At 63.1% G+C, this 15,162-nt stretch overlaps 1 protein-coding gene across 13 annotated transcripts in view; it reads right to left on the bottom strand.

Annotated features, from left to right (window-relative positions):
- Positions 1 to 15,162, bottom strand: part of COL7A1 (collagen type VII alpha 1 chain) — a 29,499-nt gene that overhangs the window by 3,790 nt on the left and 10,547 nt on the right. For all 13 annotated transcript variants that reach the window (XR_009487877.1, XR_009487876.1, XM_059856501.1 and 10 more), the window contains 74 exons: positions 15,088 to 15,114; positions 14,901 to 14,954; positions 14,726 to 14,788; positions 14,545 to 14,604; positions 14,370 to 14,405; positions 14,198 to 14,242; positions 13,950 to 13,985; positions 13,795 to 13,839; positions 13,656 to 13,691; positions 13,548 to 13,574; positions 13,415 to 13,444; positions 13,187 to 13,258; positions 13,023 to 13,082; positions 12,899 to 12,934; positions 12,670 to 12,750; positions 12,509 to 12,544; positions 12,379 to 12,423; positions 12,207 to 12,278; positions 11,994 to 12,038; positions 11,861 to 11,887; positions 11,739 to 11,780; positions 11,059 to 11,139; positions 10,865 to 10,900; positions 10,732 to 10,767; positions 10,566 to 10,646; positions 10,340 to 10,375; positions 10,041 to 10,112; positions 9,800 to 9,844; positions 9,593 to 9,628; positions 9,412 to 9,447; positions 9,201 to 9,305; positions 9,011 to 9,046; positions 8,797 to 8,832; positions 8,580 to 8,627; positions 8,426 to 8,461; positions 8,134 to 8,265; positions 7,764 to 7,973; positions 7,635 to 7,670; positions 7,411 to 7,455; positions 7,171 to 7,242; positions 6,993 to 7,037; positions 6,785 to 6,847; positions 6,654 to 6,698; positions 6,337 to 6,372; positions 6,039 to 6,074; positions 5,806 to 5,850; positions 5,540 to 5,572; positions 5,319 to 5,381; positions 5,198 to 5,233; positions 5,028 to 5,108; positions 4,860 to 4,928; positions 4,739 to 4,774; positions 4,601 to 4,642; positions 4,399 to 4,443; positions 4,210 to 4,254; positions 4,051 to 4,086; positions 3,867 to 3,926; positions 3,615 to 3,740; positions 3,409 to 3,480; positions 3,165 to 3,200; positions 2,866 to 2,925; positions 2,661 to 2,705; positions 2,548 to 2,583; positions 2,395 to 2,430; positions 2,247 to 2,303; positions 1,951 to 2,022; positions 1,639 to 1,710; positions 1,517 to 1,552; positions 1,356 to 1,436; positions 1,229 to 1,282; positions 968 to 1,021; positions 829 to 891; positions 664 to 726; positions 264 to 380 (listed from right to left, as the gene is read on the bottom strand). Coding sequence is in view for 11 of the 13 variants with exons in the window: in XM_059856501.1 (XP_059712484.1) it covers positions 264 to 380; positions 664 to 726; positions 829 to 891; positions 968 to 1,021; positions 1,229 to 1,282; positions 1,356 to 1,436; positions 1,517 to 1,552; positions 1,639 to 1,710; positions 1,951 to 2,022; positions 2,247 to 2,303; positions 2,395 to 2,430; positions 2,548 to 2,583; positions 2,661 to 2,705; positions 2,866 to 2,925; positions 3,165 to 3,200; positions 3,409 to 3,480; positions 3,615 to 3,740; positions 3,867 to 3,926; positions 4,051 to 4,086; positions 4,210 to 4,254; positions 4,399 to 4,443; positions 4,601 to 4,642; positions 4,739 to 4,774; positions 4,860 to 4,928; positions 5,028 to 5,108; positions 5,198 to 5,233; positions 5,319 to 5,381; positions 5,540 to 5,572; positions 5,806 to 5,850; positions 6,039 to 6,074; positions 6,337 to 6,372; positions 6,654 to 6,698; positions 6,785 to 6,847; positions 6,993 to 7,037; positions 7,171 to 7,242; positions 7,411 to 7,455; positions 7,635 to 7,670; positions 7,764 to 7,973; positions 8,134 to 8,265; positions 8,426 to 8,461; positions 8,580 to 8,627; positions 8,797 to 8,832; positions 9,011 to 9,046; positions 9,201 to 9,305; positions 9,412 to 9,447; positions 9,593 to 9,628; positions 9,800 to 9,844; positions 10,041 to 10,112; positions 10,340 to 10,375; positions 10,566 to 10,646; positions 10,732 to 10,767; positions 10,865 to 10,900; positions 11,059 to 11,139; positions 11,739 to 11,780; positions 11,861 to 11,887; positions 11,994 to 12,038; positions 12,207 to 12,278; positions 12,379 to 12,423; positions 12,509 to 12,544; positions 12,670 to 12,750; positions 12,899 to 12,934; positions 13,023 to 13,082; positions 13,187 to 13,258; positions 13,415 to 13,444; positions 13,548 to 13,574; positions 13,656 to 13,691; positions 13,795 to 13,839; positions 13,950 to 13,985; positions 14,198 to 14,242; positions 14,370 to 14,405; positions 14,545 to 14,604; positions 14,726 to 14,788; positions 14,901 to 14,954; positions 15,088 to 15,114 (4,086 nt within the window). In the remaining 2 variants the exon portion in view is untranslated. The remainder of the gene's footprint in view (positions 1 to 263; positions 381 to 663; positions 727 to 828; positions 892 to 967; positions 1,022 to 1,228; positions 1,283 to 1,355; positions 1,437 to 1,516; positions 1,553 to 1,638; positions 1,711 to 1,950; positions 2,023 to 2,246; positions 2,304 to 2,394; positions 2,431 to 2,547; positions 2,584 to 2,660; positions 2,706 to 2,865; positions 2,926 to 3,164; positions 3,201 to 3,408; positions 3,481 to 3,614; positions 3,741 to 3,866; positions 3,927 to 4,050; positions 4,087 to 4,209; positions 4,255 to 4,398; positions 4,444 to 4,600; positions 4,643 to 4,738; positions 4,775 to 4,859; positions 4,929 to 5,027; positions 5,109 to 5,197; positions 5,234 to 5,318; positions 5,382 to 5,539; positions 5,573 to 5,805; positions 5,851 to 6,038; positions 6,075 to 6,336; positions 6,373 to 6,653; positions 6,699 to 6,784; positions 6,848 to 6,992; positions 7,038 to 7,170; positions 7,243 to 7,410; positions 7,456 to 7,634; positions 7,671 to 7,763; positions 7,974 to 8,133; positions 8,266 to 8,425; positions 8,462 to 8,579; positions 8,628 to 8,796; positions 8,833 to 9,010; positions 9,047 to 9,200; positions 9,306 to 9,411; positions 9,448 to 9,592; positions 9,629 to 9,799; positions 9,845 to 10,040; positions 10,113 to 10,339; positions 10,376 to 10,565; positions 10,647 to 10,731; positions 10,768 to 10,864; positions 10,901 to 11,058; positions 11,140 to 11,738; positions 11,781 to 11,860; positions 11,888 to 11,993; positions 12,039 to 12,206; positions 12,279 to 12,378; positions 12,424 to 12,508; positions 12,545 to 12,669; positions 12,751 to 12,898; positions 12,935 to 13,022; positions 13,083 to 13,186; positions 13,259 to 13,414; positions 13,445 to 13,547; positions 13,575 to 13,655; positions 13,692 to 13,794; positions 13,840 to 13,949; positions 13,986 to 14,197; positions 14,243 to 14,369; positions 14,406 to 14,544; positions 14,605 to 14,725; positions 14,789 to 14,900; positions 14,955 to 15,087; positions 15,115 to 15,162) is intronic.

The following is a 15,162-nucleotide window of genomic DNA, read 5'->3' as shown; positions in this document are numbered from 1 at the left end:
CTGCACCCCAGGGATGCCAGTGCAGGTGGGGATGGGGATGGGGATGGGGATGGGTCCAGCCCAACTCAGGGACAAGCAGGGTTCCAGACTCCATCCCCTGGGCAGGGGGACACAAGGGAGGAACCCAAAGCCAGCGAGCTGGCAGGGCAGGACAGAGCTGGGACACGACTCCAGATGCCACCCACCCCTCACCCATGAGGGGGACTGGGCCCTCCCATCATCACAGCCCCAGAGGGGAGCAGTCACCTGTGGTGAGGACTTACCTTCTGGCCCTGCATGCCCTCAGGACCTCGTGGGCCAACGCTCCCTGAGGGCCCAGGGGGGCCAGGAGCACCATCACTGCCCCGGGGACCAGGGCCACCCATAACACCTGGGGCACCCTGGAGGAGAGCAGAGGGTGAGGCCAGGGGTATCAGAGCCCCCGATTTCAGAGCAGATGCCATGGACATCCTCTGACCCCACAGCTGGGCATCCCCAAAAAACCAGCACTGGTGCCTCCTTATAAAGAGCAGGGAATTGCTGTCAGTCCTTGTCAGACATAATTTAGAGCAGAACTGAATGACTCTTCTGGGAGCATCAGGCTCTGATGTGCTTCCAACCAAGGCTGTATCCTGGTACAAGCAATGTGGGGCAATGCATCCCATCCCTTTCCAGCCTGCTCACCCGGTCTCCTTTCTCCCCCTGGTCTCCTTTGGCTCCCTGCTGCCCATCAAATCCCCGGTCACCCTGCAAAGAGGAAGAGACAGGCAGCAGGGGACACACAGCGGGGGGCAGGCAGCCAGGGGATGAAGTGCCAGCACAGCTTTTCCCAGCACTGCTCTCACCTACCTTGGGTCCCATGAGCCCTTCCTTTCCAGGAATGCCTGGTGGTCCTGACAGACCCAGTTCTCCCTGGAGGACAAAGCAGATGTCCATCAGCCACCAGCCATGCTTTCCTGTCCCACCCTGCTGTCAGTGAGGTGCTTACCGGCTCTCCTTTCCTCCCTGGCAGTCCCGAGCGCCCTGGGATCCCTGGCTCTCCCTACAGCAGGCAGGAGAGAGGCAGGGCAGTCAGTCCTTCACCCCTCAATGCTCAGCCCAGAGCCACAGGCAGAGGAGGGGACCCCTTGAGCCTGTCACAGGGTCAAGGTCTGGCCTCAGCCATCTCCCCACTCCTGCTGGCTGAGGGAGGGGATCCAAAGGGCCACAGCCCCCAGGCAACATCCAGGCTCCTGCAGCACCCACTCACCTTGTCACCCTTGTCCCCATTGAGGCCACAGGCACCTTTCATGCCCCGGTCACCCTGCAAGGATGGGAAGTCAGAGCCGTGCCAAGCCAGCACTGGAGAGTGCTGGCAGCCAGAGAAGCCAACCCACCTTGAGGCCACGCATGCCCAGGGGTCCCATGTCCCCCTTGTCTCCCCGGGCCCCGGGGATGCCATCACGGCCAGGCTGGCCCTGTGGGAGAGCACACAGCATGACCAGGGTCTGCTCCTGCCCTGCACTGGGGTGGCAGAGGCACAGACACAACTCCTCACCGGCTCGCCAGGCTCTCCCGGTGCTCCAACCTCTCCCTGGGGAAGGCAAAGGCACCAGTCAGGGCAGGTGAGAGGATAGTGCCACCAGCATCTCCCAGCTGAGAGGCTGCCCAGCTTCATACCTTCTGCCCACTAGGGCCACGTGCCCCAGGGAAGCCCATGGAGCCCTTCTCTCCTTGTTCACCCCTTGTGCCCTGCAAACAGAAACCCAGATCAGCACAGGCCAGGAGGGAGAGCTCCAGCCACAGCCATAGCACAGCCACGGTCACGTTCAGGCCATGGTCCCCTTGCACCACATCCCTGTTAGCACCAGCACATAGGGCACAGGGATGCTGTCATGCCCTGCTTCCTCTGTCCCTCGCCCTGTCAATAGCCTTCCATGATCCCCAACCCAGCAGCTCCCAGCCCTGCACAAGTTCCCCCCAGCCCTGTACCTTCTCTCCGAGCATGCCTTGCTCCCCCTTGTCCCCCTTGTCCCCTTCTGTGCCCTTCAGGCCACGCTCTCCCTGCAAAGGAGGAAACACAGGAAGGGGTCAGGGAATGAGGAGAAGCTCAGACATACATCAGGGTGGGGAGGACAGACTTTTGTGGGGGCAGGAACATGGGGGTGGCTGAAGGAGAGGGGACAATACACTCTGCAAGGGAGGGTCCCCCAGCAGGGAAAAGCTCCTCCAGCTCTTCCCAGAGGGACAGGAAGGATGGGGAGAGGGAGGACAGGGACAGCTCTTACCGGCTCCCCCTTGCTGCCCCGTGCTCCTGGCGGCCCCTCCACCACCACAGTATCACCCTGTACACCCACAGCAGAGACAGAGGTGAGGTGAGAAGGGGGGCCAGGGCTGCTGCCTGCCTCCCCACTGCCCCCCACCCCAAGGACTCACCTTGTCTCCTTTGGGTCCTGGGGCCCCAAGGTCTCCCTGTGAGGATGAGGTGAGATGATGCAAAGATGCACAGCAGGGAGCAGGCAGCACCTCCCTGGGCACCCCAGCACCTGGAGGTGCATCACTCTCCCCCCAGCCCACAGAGTCCTTTACCTTGTCCCCACGCTCCCCACGGTTCCCAGGCAAGCCCTGTGTGGGACAAAGATAGGTGTGCTCAGGAAGGGATCACCCAGACCAGGGTGCAGCTGAGGGAGGGGGGTACTTACTGCTGGTCCACGATCCCCTTCTGGCCCTGGGCGCCCATCCTCACCCTGCAAGGAGGAAGGGATATGAGAAGGGAGTTAGGGGCACCCCAGCATCACCCCACCCCAGGGACAGCTGCAGCTCTGGCTCAGAGACCTGTCAGGGCTGGCACCATGAGCCTTTGTGTCCCTGGCTGTGGGGACATGGGGGGACTGTGGCAGTACTTACCCGTGGTCCCGGGTCACCACGTTCACCCCTGGCTCCTGGCAGCCCGGCTCCCGGAGCACCCTGCCAGAGGAAGGCAAGAACTCATCCCCATCCTCACTGCCCACAGCTCCTCCCAGCCCTGCCAGGCACCCCCCATGCCAGGGACACCCCACAGTCCCCACCAGCTCTCTGGGTGCCTGGTGCCATGTGCCACCATCCAGAGTGGGCTCAGCACCCTCAGGGGTGAGCTGGCTGCAGGGACACTCCAGAAGGAAAGCAGCCTCCCACCTCTCATGCTCTAGGGCTGCCCCTGGTCCTACCTTGTCACCCTTCAGGCCAGGGGCCCCTTGTATGCCCTAAAAGAAAGGAGAAGGGTGAGCAAGCCACAGGAGGAAAGCAATGCCAGACACCCTGCAAAACATCTCTGGAGTCCCACCATGGCACTGCACACTCCAGCAACAGCCTGCCCCAGGGCCCAGGGAGGTGCCAGCCGGTCCCTGCCAGCCTGTCTGAGCCAGCAGGGCAGAGCCCACAGCCCCAGGAATGCTGTGCCACCATACTCACGGCCGGCCCTGGGGGCCCCACAGGTCCTGGTGGTCCAGCAGTGCCATCCCTGCCTGGAAAGCCAATCAAACCCTGCAGGGAGAAAGCAGGGAATGGGCAGAGCCTGGGGCTGGGAAGCAGTGAGGCTTGCAGGGACTTCACTGCCACTGCACAAGGGCCCAGGGTCACCAGGACCAGTGATGCCGTGTTCTGGTTGAAGTCTTTACCCTCTCTCCTGGGGGACCTGGAGGGCCAGGCTGTCCATTGTCCCCTCTCAGGCCTGGCTGTCCCGGCATCCCAGCAGGGCCTGCCAAGCCTGGGGGTCCTGGTAAACCTGGCAAGCCAGTGTCACCCTGAAGTAGGGAAGTAAAAGATGAAGCTCCTCAGAAGTGTGCTTTTCCCTCAGCCAGCCAAGCTAGAGCATCACTGGGGCATTAGGGACATGATCAGAGCCAGGGTGACATGGGGACAGGGGTTACCTTCAGACCTGGAGGCCCATCCTGTCCTGGTGGTCCCCGTGCACCAACACCCACTGATCCCTGCAAGGTGGCACAGAGCATGTGGCACATCACCTGGCTGGTGGGCACAGGGGTGCCAGGGCCATCATGCCACCCAGAGCATCCCACAGGGTGGGGGAATCCCCCTGGGGGCAGGGACACGTACCTTCTCCCCTTTGGCTCCAGAGGACCCCTTGGCTCCCTGTGAAGACACCAAGCCCCCAGGAAGACCTGGGCAGTAGGTGGCAGGGGCACAGATCCCAGCCCTCACCAGCATTCACTGTCCCCAGTATCCATCCACCACCCCAATATGCCTCCTACTCACATCTTCCCCAGGATCTCCTGGCTCTCCAAACTTTCCTGGCTCCCCCTGGCAGGGAAAAACAAGGAAAAAGCAGATGTGTGGGATTATGAACTGGGAGAGCAGCTGCAGCTGGATCCCACATGGTGGCCAAGCAGCCAGGGAGCTGAGGACCACAAACCCCTCCCCACTGACCCCCAGGACAGTGCTCACCTTGTCACCCTTGGGGCCTGGCAAGCCTCGGTCACCCTTGGAGCCCTGTCAGGGACAGCAGTGTTAGGGGAGAGGGCAGCCACAGGGCTGGCTTGCCCCTCAGAAGTCAAGGGTGGTGGGAGGGGATGAGGTTATGGTAGGGAAAGGTTATCAACAGGAGATGAGGCTAGTGGGAGTGTCAAGGTGTGTGGGGGTGACTCACGGGCTCTCCCAGCAGCACACCCTCCAGCAGTGCCGGCTCACCCTGCAGGGCACACACGGGTGCTCAGCTGTGCCCACTGTGGATGCCAGGGCCCAGCAGACCCTTGCCCAGCCCAGCCCTCACAGCCTGGCTCCTTACCTTCTCTCCCTTGGCTCCAGGGGGGCCGGTGATGGCCTGGGGCAGAGGACAGAGTGGGCAGGTGAGCAGGGCTGCGCAGGGATGCTCCCCCTCATCCTGACCAAGGCAGCTCTGCACTCACCTGCCCTGGGGCTCCAGCATCCCCTGGCTCTCCCTTGGGACCAGCAGGCCCCGAAGGTCCCGGTAAGCCCTGGCACAAGTGGCACAGCCCTCAGCCTTGGCTGTAGACAAGCCAGGCTGAGCTGAGTGTTGGTCCCCCTGGGATGGGGCAGAGTAAGCACGTACGTACCATCTTCCCGGGCACTCCTGCCTCGCCATCCTTCCCTGGCACACCGTCCCTGCCCGGCACGCCTGGCTTCCCGCTCTCCCCCTGCAGGCAGTGAGAGTGGGGCTGGGCTGTGCAGGCAGCCCCAAGCACCCTCACTGGTGGCAGCCACATGTGGGGGGCCACACACTCACCACTTGTCCCGGCAGCCCGGGGACACCCGGCGGGCCCTGGAATGGAGACGTGAGCAGAAATCAAGCAGCATCCCAGGCACCAGGAGCGCCAAGGGGTGTTTGGGGTGCTGCAAATACCTACCCCTGGGCCAGGGGGCCCAAGGGGTCCTGGCAGGCCCATGTTGCCCTGGGGGCCAGGCAAGCCCTGCAATGGAAACAGCCGCATCAGAGAGGCGATGGCACAGCCAGGACCTTGGCTGCCCCCGTGGGAAGATGTGTTGGGGTAGGACTGGCTGATTCCGGGGAGGCTGGATGGTTTTGGGCTGCCAGGTGGGTACTGGCAGGGAGGGTATGAGTACTCACACGGATGCTGGAGCCAGGTTCCCCTGGATCACCCTGGGAAGAAGATGCTGCATCAGCCTGACCACCCCAACCACCCAGCTACTTTGGGCACAGGCATATCTTCATAGCTGGATCCAGGAGGGGGTCCAGCCAAATGTCCCTCCCTCCAGCCCAAAACTTCCTGAAATGTAGTCCTCCCTCCAGTCCCCAAATCTGGCAAGGCACCTCACCCCTCTGCCAGGCTGGACCTGGCAATGCTGATGCAGATGCCAGTGCTGCTGCCTTACCTTGGCACCAGCTGGGCCCTGGGTCCCTGGGGGGCCAGCACTGCCCTGCAGGGGACAAGGGGACATTATTGGGGTGGTTCTTGCGGGTGGCACAGAACAGGGTGGGGGGGGGCAGCAGGACCACTCAGTGCCAGCAGTGCCACCCCACCTCTGCTCCCTTGGGGAATGCCCACCCTGGCTGACATCACCCTTGTATGACAGTCCCCTGCACGTGGTGCAAGGTGGCTTCTTACCGGAGGTCCTGGGGGTCCTGGGTCTCCCTGATTGCCCTGAAGGGAGGAAGAAATGGGATCACTGCAGAAGCAGGAGCAGGGGGTGTCCCCAGGGAGAGGAGACCCAGACAGTGCCAGCAGCTCTTGTAAGCACCAAGTAAGACAAGCCTGGACAGGTCCTGCTAAGATGCAGGGGCCAAGGACCCAGCCCAGCAGCAGGGTGACCCCCACGGTTTCACCAAGCATTCACAGCCAGGAGCCCCTGGCCATGTGCTGAGGTAGTGGGACACAGGGACATGGGAGACACACAGACACCTACCGGGCGTCCCAGCACGCCAGGAAAGCCTGGCAAGCCCTGCAAAGAACCACATCACAGTCAGGGGACAAGGGGAAACCCAGCACTTCCACACAGCCCCGCCTGCCCCCAGGGATGTTCCCCATTCCCACTGTGTGGTACCCAGCCAGGGCACTTAGGAAGGGCAGAAATAAGAAGAGGCCCCCAAATCCCAGGCCCTGAGTGGGGAGAAGGAGGTGAACAAGGCATAAATGCTCCTGCTGGTGCTGGTGGTGGCTGGTGTGAGACCACAGGAGCTCCCCCAGTCCCAGCCTGCATCTCTCCACCATGTCCCTACTCACCGGCTTCCCCTCAGGGCCTGCCAGCCCTCTCTCACCCGGGAGGCCCTGGAGCAAAGGATGGAGACAGGGGTGGGGTCAGTGCCAGGCAGGGCCGGGGGCAGTGCCAGGCAGGGGAGCAGTGTGGCACTCACCGGGCTGCCGTCCCTGCCCTTCTCGCCAGGCTCCCCTCGGTCACCCCTCAAGCCACCTTCACCCTGCAGTGGGAACAGGCACGAAGTCACAGGATAGGCAGGGACCTTCCCATGACTTCCCAGGGCCTGTCCACACACAAAGACAGGTGTGCCCAGCAGTACCCAGGGCTCTGCTCCCTTCTGACATGGGAGATTTATAACCTCAGACCTTGTCTCCTTTGGGTCCTCGCTCGCCCTCAGCTCCTGGCTCACCCTGTGTTGGGAAGAAGACAGATGCCATCAGCCCTTGCTGCCCATGTGCCCCACCACCATCCTCAGCCCCAGCCCATGGTGTTGGCCCAGCTCAGTTGTCTCTGCTGCCTTCTCCTTTCAGACCAGCCACACACCTTGGCTCCTTTGGGTCCGATGGGGCCGCGCTCTCCTGGGAGGCCCATCAGGCTGCCCTCCACCACGTCCACCTGCGGGCAGGGCACAGTCAGGGCCAGCACTCAGGGCACCTCAGGAAGGATCCCTCAGGGGCAAAGCCCTCCCCGAGCCCCTGAGCCAAGGGACTGGATGTGGCCATCCATTCCCAGAGGGGCAGGCTGGCACCTTGACAATGGTCCCCAGCAGCAGCCATCACCTACCTTGGGCCCTGGGGGCCCTGGGGGTCCAGGCAAGCCATCCCTTCCCTGAGAAGGGCAGAGAAATAGGTTGAGTGTCAAAGGGCATGGGAGAGCAGAGCCTCCCTGGTATGGCCAGGAAGGTATGGAAATGGGCATCTGCCTGACCCACAGGGAGCCCTGCATCCCCTCAAGAGGGGCACAACACCAGAGGGGATGGGGGGCACCATGTCCCTGTCCCAGCTCACCTGCTCACCTCGGTCGCCCTTCTCGCCTCGGTCGCCCTGTGCAAACACCATGGTGGCTGTCACAGGGCTGTCCCCAGGCCCCCAGACCAGGTCCCCCAGACCTCACCTCGTACCTCCACACACACTCACCTTCTCGCCGGACCTCCCGGATTCCCCCAGCTCCCCAGCCCGGCCCGGCACCCCAGGAATGCCTGGCTTGCCAGGCTCCCCTGGCTGCCCAGGCGGGCCCTCGGGACCCCGCTCACCCACGGCCCGGCCCATGGGGCCCTGGGGGCCGGGGGTACCTGGGTCTCCCTTGTCACCTTTGGGTCCTCGCTCACCAGGGAAGCCTAAGGAGCCCTGCAAAACAAAAGCTGCGCTGCCAGAGCCAGCCCTGAGGCGGGGCTGTGAGCCCTCCCCGAGCACCCAGGCTGAGCCGGCTGCATGAACCCCCAGCCAGACCAGAAAGCAGGAGTGGGGCAGAGTGTTGGGGCTTGGCATCGAGCCTGGCTCCACTCACCTCTCGGCCCGGGGGCCCCCTTTCTCCTGGATCCCCCCGACTGCCCTTCTGGCCCCGCAGCCGCTCGACCGCCGGCGGAAACAAGTCTGAGCTCCCATCATAGGCACCCGTGAGCTCCTTCAGGGATGAAACCTGGGAGCAAGGAGAGAGCATAAGTGGAACCCAGCTGCAGCAGCACCCCACAGTCCTGCCAACCCTGTCCTAAATTGCTCGGATCCCCCACCACCTCCCATGCCTTCTTCCTGCTGCCATGTGCCAGGAAAACCCAGCCTGACAGTCAGGAAATACATACCTTGATGCCAAGTGCTTCCAGGCTGCGTTCAATGTTCTGCAATGAAAATACATTAAAAACAAAGTAGGTTCCCACAATAGAGGTTGTGGATGGTCCTCTGTCCCCCAGGGTTGATGCTGCTGTCCCAGCACAGCAGGTCAGGGTAGGGACTCACCACTGTAGTCCCAGGGTCTCCACGTGCTCCAGGGCTGCCAGGTCGCCCCTAGGTTTAGATGAAAAGAAGGAATGAGAAGATGTACAGAGGTGCAGCAAAACGGGTGAGCAGTGCTCTCCCTAGGTAGGTTTCAGAGTTAACACTTTGCTGCCTGGGCAGGGCCTGTGGTTGTGACTGGGGTGCTCGTAGCTTGTCAGGCTCAGTGCTGGGTACTCACCGGCTCCCCTCGCAGTCCAGGCTCCCCTGGGTCCCCCTGAAACACAGCAAAGGGTTCAAGGGGAGCAGTCAGTCTGCCCAGCACCAACTGCAGCACCGGGGCCCAGCCCTGTTATCTTGGGGGTGGGGACTCCTGCCAGGGACTTATTCTCTCTGGCATATGGTTCCCCCCCAGACCTTTGCCTCGGAAGACTGGGGAGCAGGAGCACACTTACCTTTGGCCCAGCCACCCCACGGAGGCCTGGGGAGCCCTAGAATACATAGAGGTGACACAATAGCACCCAGCCCCCATGGACACAGGACAGTGCCCTGAGGGAGCCACGGATGGGGGTCCTGCCTGCCTCACAGCAGTCTGGACTCCAGGGTCTGGTGCTGAGTGGCACCATGGGGTGGAGAACTACACACCTGGCCTGGGGGGCCAACCTGCCCTGGGACGCCGGGGAGGCCAGGGGGGCCGAGGGGGCCTGGCACACCTCTGTCCCCCTGCTCGCCCTTGGCACCGCTGCGACCCTGCCGAGAGAGCAGCATCACCCCAGAGTCTGGGACCCAGCTCTGTGCCTGGTGGGGGCAGGCACCCAGCACGCCCATCACACACTCCTCTTTGGGGAGTACTCACCTCTCTCCCAGGCAGTCCTGTATCACCTTTGTCTCCCTAACCAGGAGAGAAAGCAGCTGGAGGGATGCTGCCCCATCCACTGCCCCAGGATGGTGCTCCTGGTCTGGGCAGGGTGGAGCCACCAGGCTTATGGGAATGACAAGGGGACCACACAGGACCCACCCGCGGATCACCTCCTTACCTTTCTCCCATCCTCTCCTGGTGTCCCATCTTCTCCCTGGGAAAAAAGGCTGCCTGTCAACTCTCTCAACATGGGTACAAATCGGAGGATGGCTCAGAGCATAGGGGTTCCTTGCCTCATCCTCCCCTTGCCTTATGCTATACTGGGATCACTATCCCTCAGCCTCCTGGAAGAGCCCCAAAGTCAAGCCCTGTTTCCCCTACTCACATTCTTGCCATTCAGGCCAGGTTTGCCATCCTCACCGGGTTTGCCCTGGGAGGAAAAGACAGGCAGTGAGGGAGCCCCCCAGGCTCTCCACCAGCCAGGGGTGCCAGGACCCCACTGGAGCCTCAAAGTGCATGGAAGGGGGAGCTGGGCACAGGGGGAGCCCTGCCAGATGGATCCAGCTGGGATCCACAGAGGGCATGGGACAGGATGTGTCCCTAGGGTGCAGCTGGCTGGTACTTACAGGCACACCAGGTGGTCCCAGGGGACCCACGGGGCCAGGTGGTCCCTGCTCCCCACGCAACCCAGGCAGCCCCTGTAGGGAAAGGAGATGGTGGGAGCACAGGGCAGCAGGGCACCCATCTGCCACTGCCACCCTGGGAGCAGGGAGTGTCACCGGCAGTGGCACTCTGCTGGGGACAGGGGAGGCTCTTGCTGCACTGCCCTGGACCAAGAAGCATGGGACAGGACACTGGTCCCTTGCAAGCCTGATGGCCCCAGCAGGAGCACAAACCTGAACCCACCCTCTCCAGAGGTACTTACATCCCGGCCAGGATCTCCCTGCTTCCCCGGGTCCCCCTGCAGACAAGGAGGAGGTGAGGACAGGGACATTGCTACCCTGCCAAAGACCCCCCCACCAGAGCAACCCCAGCCTGGAGCAGAGGGTGTCCAGGGGGACAACTCCTCCCACCCCATCATTCCTCTGTCCCACAGCTCCCACCCGTGGCACCCAGGCACAGAGCTTCCCCCCAGCCTGGACCACACTCACCCTCAGCCCAGCAGGCCCTGGGGGCCCGGGTTTTCCTTCCAGCCCGTTGCGGCCATCCAGCCCTGGCGGGCCACGGTCCCCCTGTGAGAGAGCAGGGAAGGATGGGTGGAGCTTTGGGGTGGGATGGGAGTGCTGTGGGGCAACCCTCAGTCCCCAGTCCTCTCACCTTCTCTCCCGGCAGGCCTCGGTCCCCAGGGTCACCCTACGGGCCAGAAGAGAAGTGAGCATCATCTCCCATTAACAGGAGCTGCACAGGGCATGGTCCCCCTTCAGACCCCCATGGGAAAGGGGACACTCACCCGTGTGCCAGGGGGGCCACGGGGGCCCTCCACACCCTGCAAGAAAGAGACACTCTCAGCAGTGGGGCATGGGGGGAAAGGAGGGATCCTGACTGCTCAGCAGCCTGCATACCAGGTCCCCTGGCTCAGCAGAGCATCAGCCCTCATGCTGCCCCAGTGCCCCCCACATCAGGGGTCCAGCACCCAGCACCTACCCTCTCTCCAGGCACTCCAGGGGAGCCAGCATCACCCCGGGCACCCTTGGCGCCGTCCTCGCCCGGGTCCCCAGGATCCCCCTGCCAGGGAAGTGCACGATGGTCAGAGGCTACTGTGCTGTACCAAGCCTGTGCCAGAGTACACAGCACTGGTGCTGTGTGGTTTAGAGGTGGGGTGAGAGGAACGGTATCAAAAAAAGAGGCACAGGTTGAAAAAGAGGTGGCTGGGCTCAGGGCAGCTCCCGCTGGGGCAGTAGGGGCCAGAGTGTGGCTGCAGAAAAAGGCACCGGGCAGCACTGCTGAGCCAGGAGCCAGCTCAGCCACAGAGCCACAGCTGGGACCGCAGTGCCACCCAGCACAGAGCACAATCTGTGGCCAAAACTGTCCTGAGCCTAAGCTGGGTTGTGCCGTGGGACCCCTGTGGGCCTGGGGAGCCAGGAGCACACCAGCTCCTTTGGAAACCTCAGCCCTACAGGGCCCCCTCCCATCATGGGGCAGGAGTGTCAGCCCCTGTGCCCCTGAGTTCCATGTGCCTCTCAGTCGTGGGGCACATCAGCTGCTCGTGGCAGAGGCTGTTTTGGGCAGGGAGGGCTTGATGAACAATGATGCCAGTGGCCAGGCAGAGCCCAGAGGACAGCAGAGGCTATCCCACCCCAGCATCCCAAGGACTCAGTCATTACCTTCTCACCCTTTCCCCCCACTCCTCCGAGCCCACCATCGACCTGTGGGGGAGAGGAGCTGTTGGAGCACACGGGGCTGGACACCAGCCCATGAGCAAGGAGAAGAGGGAGGCAGAACTTACAGTTCGTCCTGGGGGTCCAGGAGGCCCCTGAAAGAAGGGCAAGGGAAGCAGATTAAGGGGAGCTGGCACAGCCCTGGGGAGGGCACAGCTGGCTCTGGGGTGGGGGGCCACATGTGGCCCTGCCATCACTCACTGGGTCCCCACGGTCACCCTTGCTCCCTGGTGCTCCAGGGCTGCCCTGCAGAAAAGAGGGATGGTGTCAGAGGGGGACGGAAGAGGGGACCGGTGGGGTGTGGGTCCTGTGGGATGGGGGGGTACCCCTGGGGTAAGGGTGGGTGTGGGGCAGTGAGCTGTGAGGGGTGGTGGGTGTCCGTGGAGCAGTGGGCACATGCAAGGGGCTACTCACATTCCTGCCTTCAGGTCCTGGGTCCCCCAAGTCACCCTTCTCCCCGGGGGGGCCACGGTAGCCAGGAAGGCCCTGGGTGGGGGGCAAAGGGAAGATGTGCATTAGCAGGAGCCACCCCGAGGCCACGAGGCTCTCTCCTGCCCAGGGTGCCCGGCAGCCACCCTGCACTTACCCGGGGACCCCTGTCTCCAGGCTTGCCAGGCAGGCCCGATTCTCCCTGTGGGGAAAGAAGGGGTGAGTGGGGGGCAGTAGGAACAGGGGCAGAGGCAAGTGGGGCAGTGGTCCTGGGGACCCTCACGTACCGGGGTGCCTTCGTCACCTTTCTCTCCTTGCTCTCCCTGAGGCACAAATCAGTGGGCACCGGCCAGGAGAGAGAAGTACAAGTCACCAGCATGCCCCTGCTCCCTGCCAGCCCCACTCTGCTCAGGGCCACAGTGCCCCATAGCCCCTTGTCCCACACTACCTCCTTGCCTCGCGGCCCCATCTGCCCAGGGGTGCCCGCTCGGCCCGGCTCCCCCTTCTCCCCTGGCTCTCCTGGGTCACCCTAGGCAAGGGAAGGGGCAGCAGTCAGGGCAGAGTCTGGGCAGCTGGGGAGAGAAGGGGCACAGCCTGCAGGAACAGGCTGTGCCCCCTCTAGAGCCAGCCAGACAGACAGATGGACGGACAGACGAATGGAAGGGCAGTGACATCACCTTTGGGCCACTCCTGCCTGTGAGGCCAACGATGCCCTGGTTGTTGGAGAGGAAGAGCAGGTGTCACTGGGAACCTCGGTGACCCCTTGCCATGGGAGGTCCCCCAGGGTGCCCCCAGACTCACCCGATCGCCCTGCTCGCCTTTGGGGCCAGCTGGCCCGGGGATGCTCAGGCCAGGGGGACCCTAGACAAGGAAGGACACAGCATGGAACAACAGCACAGGCACCATGAGTCTGGGGAGGGCTGTGCCATGTGCCCTGTGCTTCCTACCCTCAAGGCAGTACTCACACGGGCACCTTTATCTCCTGTGTCACCCTTGGGGCCAGGAGGTCCTTCTGGTCCTGGGAAACCTCTGTCACCCTGGAGCACACAAAATCAGCACCCCAAACCACCCATTTTCCCCCCCACTGCAGCTGTGGACCAGGCTTAGGACCAGGATGAATCCAACTGTGCAATCCCCTTCCCCAGCCCTCAGCCATGCCCAGAGGGTGGAGGGCACAGCTGGGCCAGGGTTACCTTCTCTCCAACACCAGCCACACTGGGAGCCTGGGGGGGGGAAGCAGAGGAGACCATGCTGGGCACTGCCCATGGCTCCCTGTCCTGGGGCTGGGGGCAGGCAGAGCTGGAGCTGCTGGGCAGCATCACTTACAGGCCTGCCAGGTGGTCCTGGATCGCCCTGCAGAGAGACAGGTGTCACTGCCAGCCCCTTCCCCAAGAGACCCCTGCATCCCCACTGGGACCCCCCCTTTGCCCTCACCTTCTCCCCCCGGGGACCAGTCGGTCCTGGAGCTCCCTGTGGCAAGATTAGAGACCTCAGGGGGCTGGCAGTGCCTGGGAACCACGCAGGGCATGGCAGCTCCTGGCTCCACAGCACCACCCCCACTACCCTGACTCACCTCTCTGCCTGATGGCCCCGGGTGCCCTGGGGCTCCCATCTCACCCTGAGGGAGAGGAGGAAGAGGAAGGTGTGGGGGCATCCTGCCACCCCCTGCCAGCGTGGCTGCTCCAGGGCAGAGTAGGCATCACTCCACCATGCCACAGCTGCACCTACCTTCTCACCCTCTGGGCCTGGCACACCACGGTCTCCCTGCAGAGCAAAGCAGAGGAGGGTTCCAGGGAGCCTTCCTCCCTCTACATCACACAGCCCCCACCCCACACACTGCCCCAGAGCTCTTCACGAGTCAGCCCTGAATCCCACCCAAGACCACTGGGTTGTGACAGCCATCCCCAGGCACTGCCACCACATGTCTCAGGGACACCAGGGCCGGGCAGTGCCACTCTGCCTTGGCACTCTCTCACCTTCTCGCCTGTCTCTCCCAGCTCGCCTGGCGCACCACGGTCTCCCTGGTATAGGAGGAACAAAGGTCAGCAGGACCTTTGGGGACATCCTGGGTCCTGGCACAGAGCCCAGAACCCCCTTCTCTCTGCCAAAGGCACAGCAAGCGTGTCCCTCGGTCCCTGCACTGCTCACCTTCCTGCCCTGCTCCCCCGGCGGTCCCCGAGGACCCTGCAGAGGAGAATGGAGATGTTGTCACCTTTGGTGTGACAAGGCAAATGCTCAAAGCAAGAGGGCTCAAGCGTGCCCTCAGGCTTGGCTCTCAGCATGGCCAGCTCCTGCCTGCCTTACCTTCTCTCAGGAAACTCACCCTGTCTCCTGGGTCCCCAGGACGGCCAGGTGGCCCTGGGAAACCTTCTGTGCCATCACCCTGGGGATTTGGAAAGGTGATAGCCATGCTCATGACACAGGATGCCCATTAGATGGGAATCCTCGCTGGAGAGTGGTGTGAGGTCCAGCCACAGTGGGGAGCATCCCTGCCACCTTCTTACCTTCTCTCCCTTCAGCCCAGGGGGCCCAGCAGGTCCCCGAGGCCCAGGGTCCCCAGGGAGGCCCTGCAAGAGAGAAAATCTCAGCCCCTGGGGACGTGACTCAGCCCTGGGCACACACAGCCACTGCAGCCCTGATCCCCTCTGCCAGCCCTGTTGGCCTGGGGGCTCAACTCACTGGGGGTCCAGGGTCCCCTCGAGGTACTGCCCCATCTACGAATCCAGGGGGGCCCTACAGAAAGAAGGGTCAGCTCATGTGTGGTTGCCCTGAGGGCTCAGTCCTCTCCAGCACCCTGAGGGGGCTGCATGCCCTTGGACACTCAAGGGGCCTCCATCCAGTAGGGTAGAGGAGCACAGCTACTCACCCTTTCGCCTCGGTCACCCTTCTCTCCCTGCAAGGGTGAAAAAAACAAATTAGGGCAGTTCTGGGCTGTTGCCAT

Source organism: Haemorhous mexicanus, chromosome 11 (genome assembly GCF_027477595.1).
Source record: "Haemorhous mexicanus isolate bHaeMex1 chromosome 11, bHaeMex1.pri, whole genome shotgun sequence".
In the NCBI taxonomy this organism is placed as follows: Eukaryota; Metazoa; Chordata; class Aves; order Passeriformes; family Fringillidae; genus Haemorhous; species Haemorhous mexicanus.
This window is presented reverse-complemented; position numbering and strand designations above follow the sequence as displayed.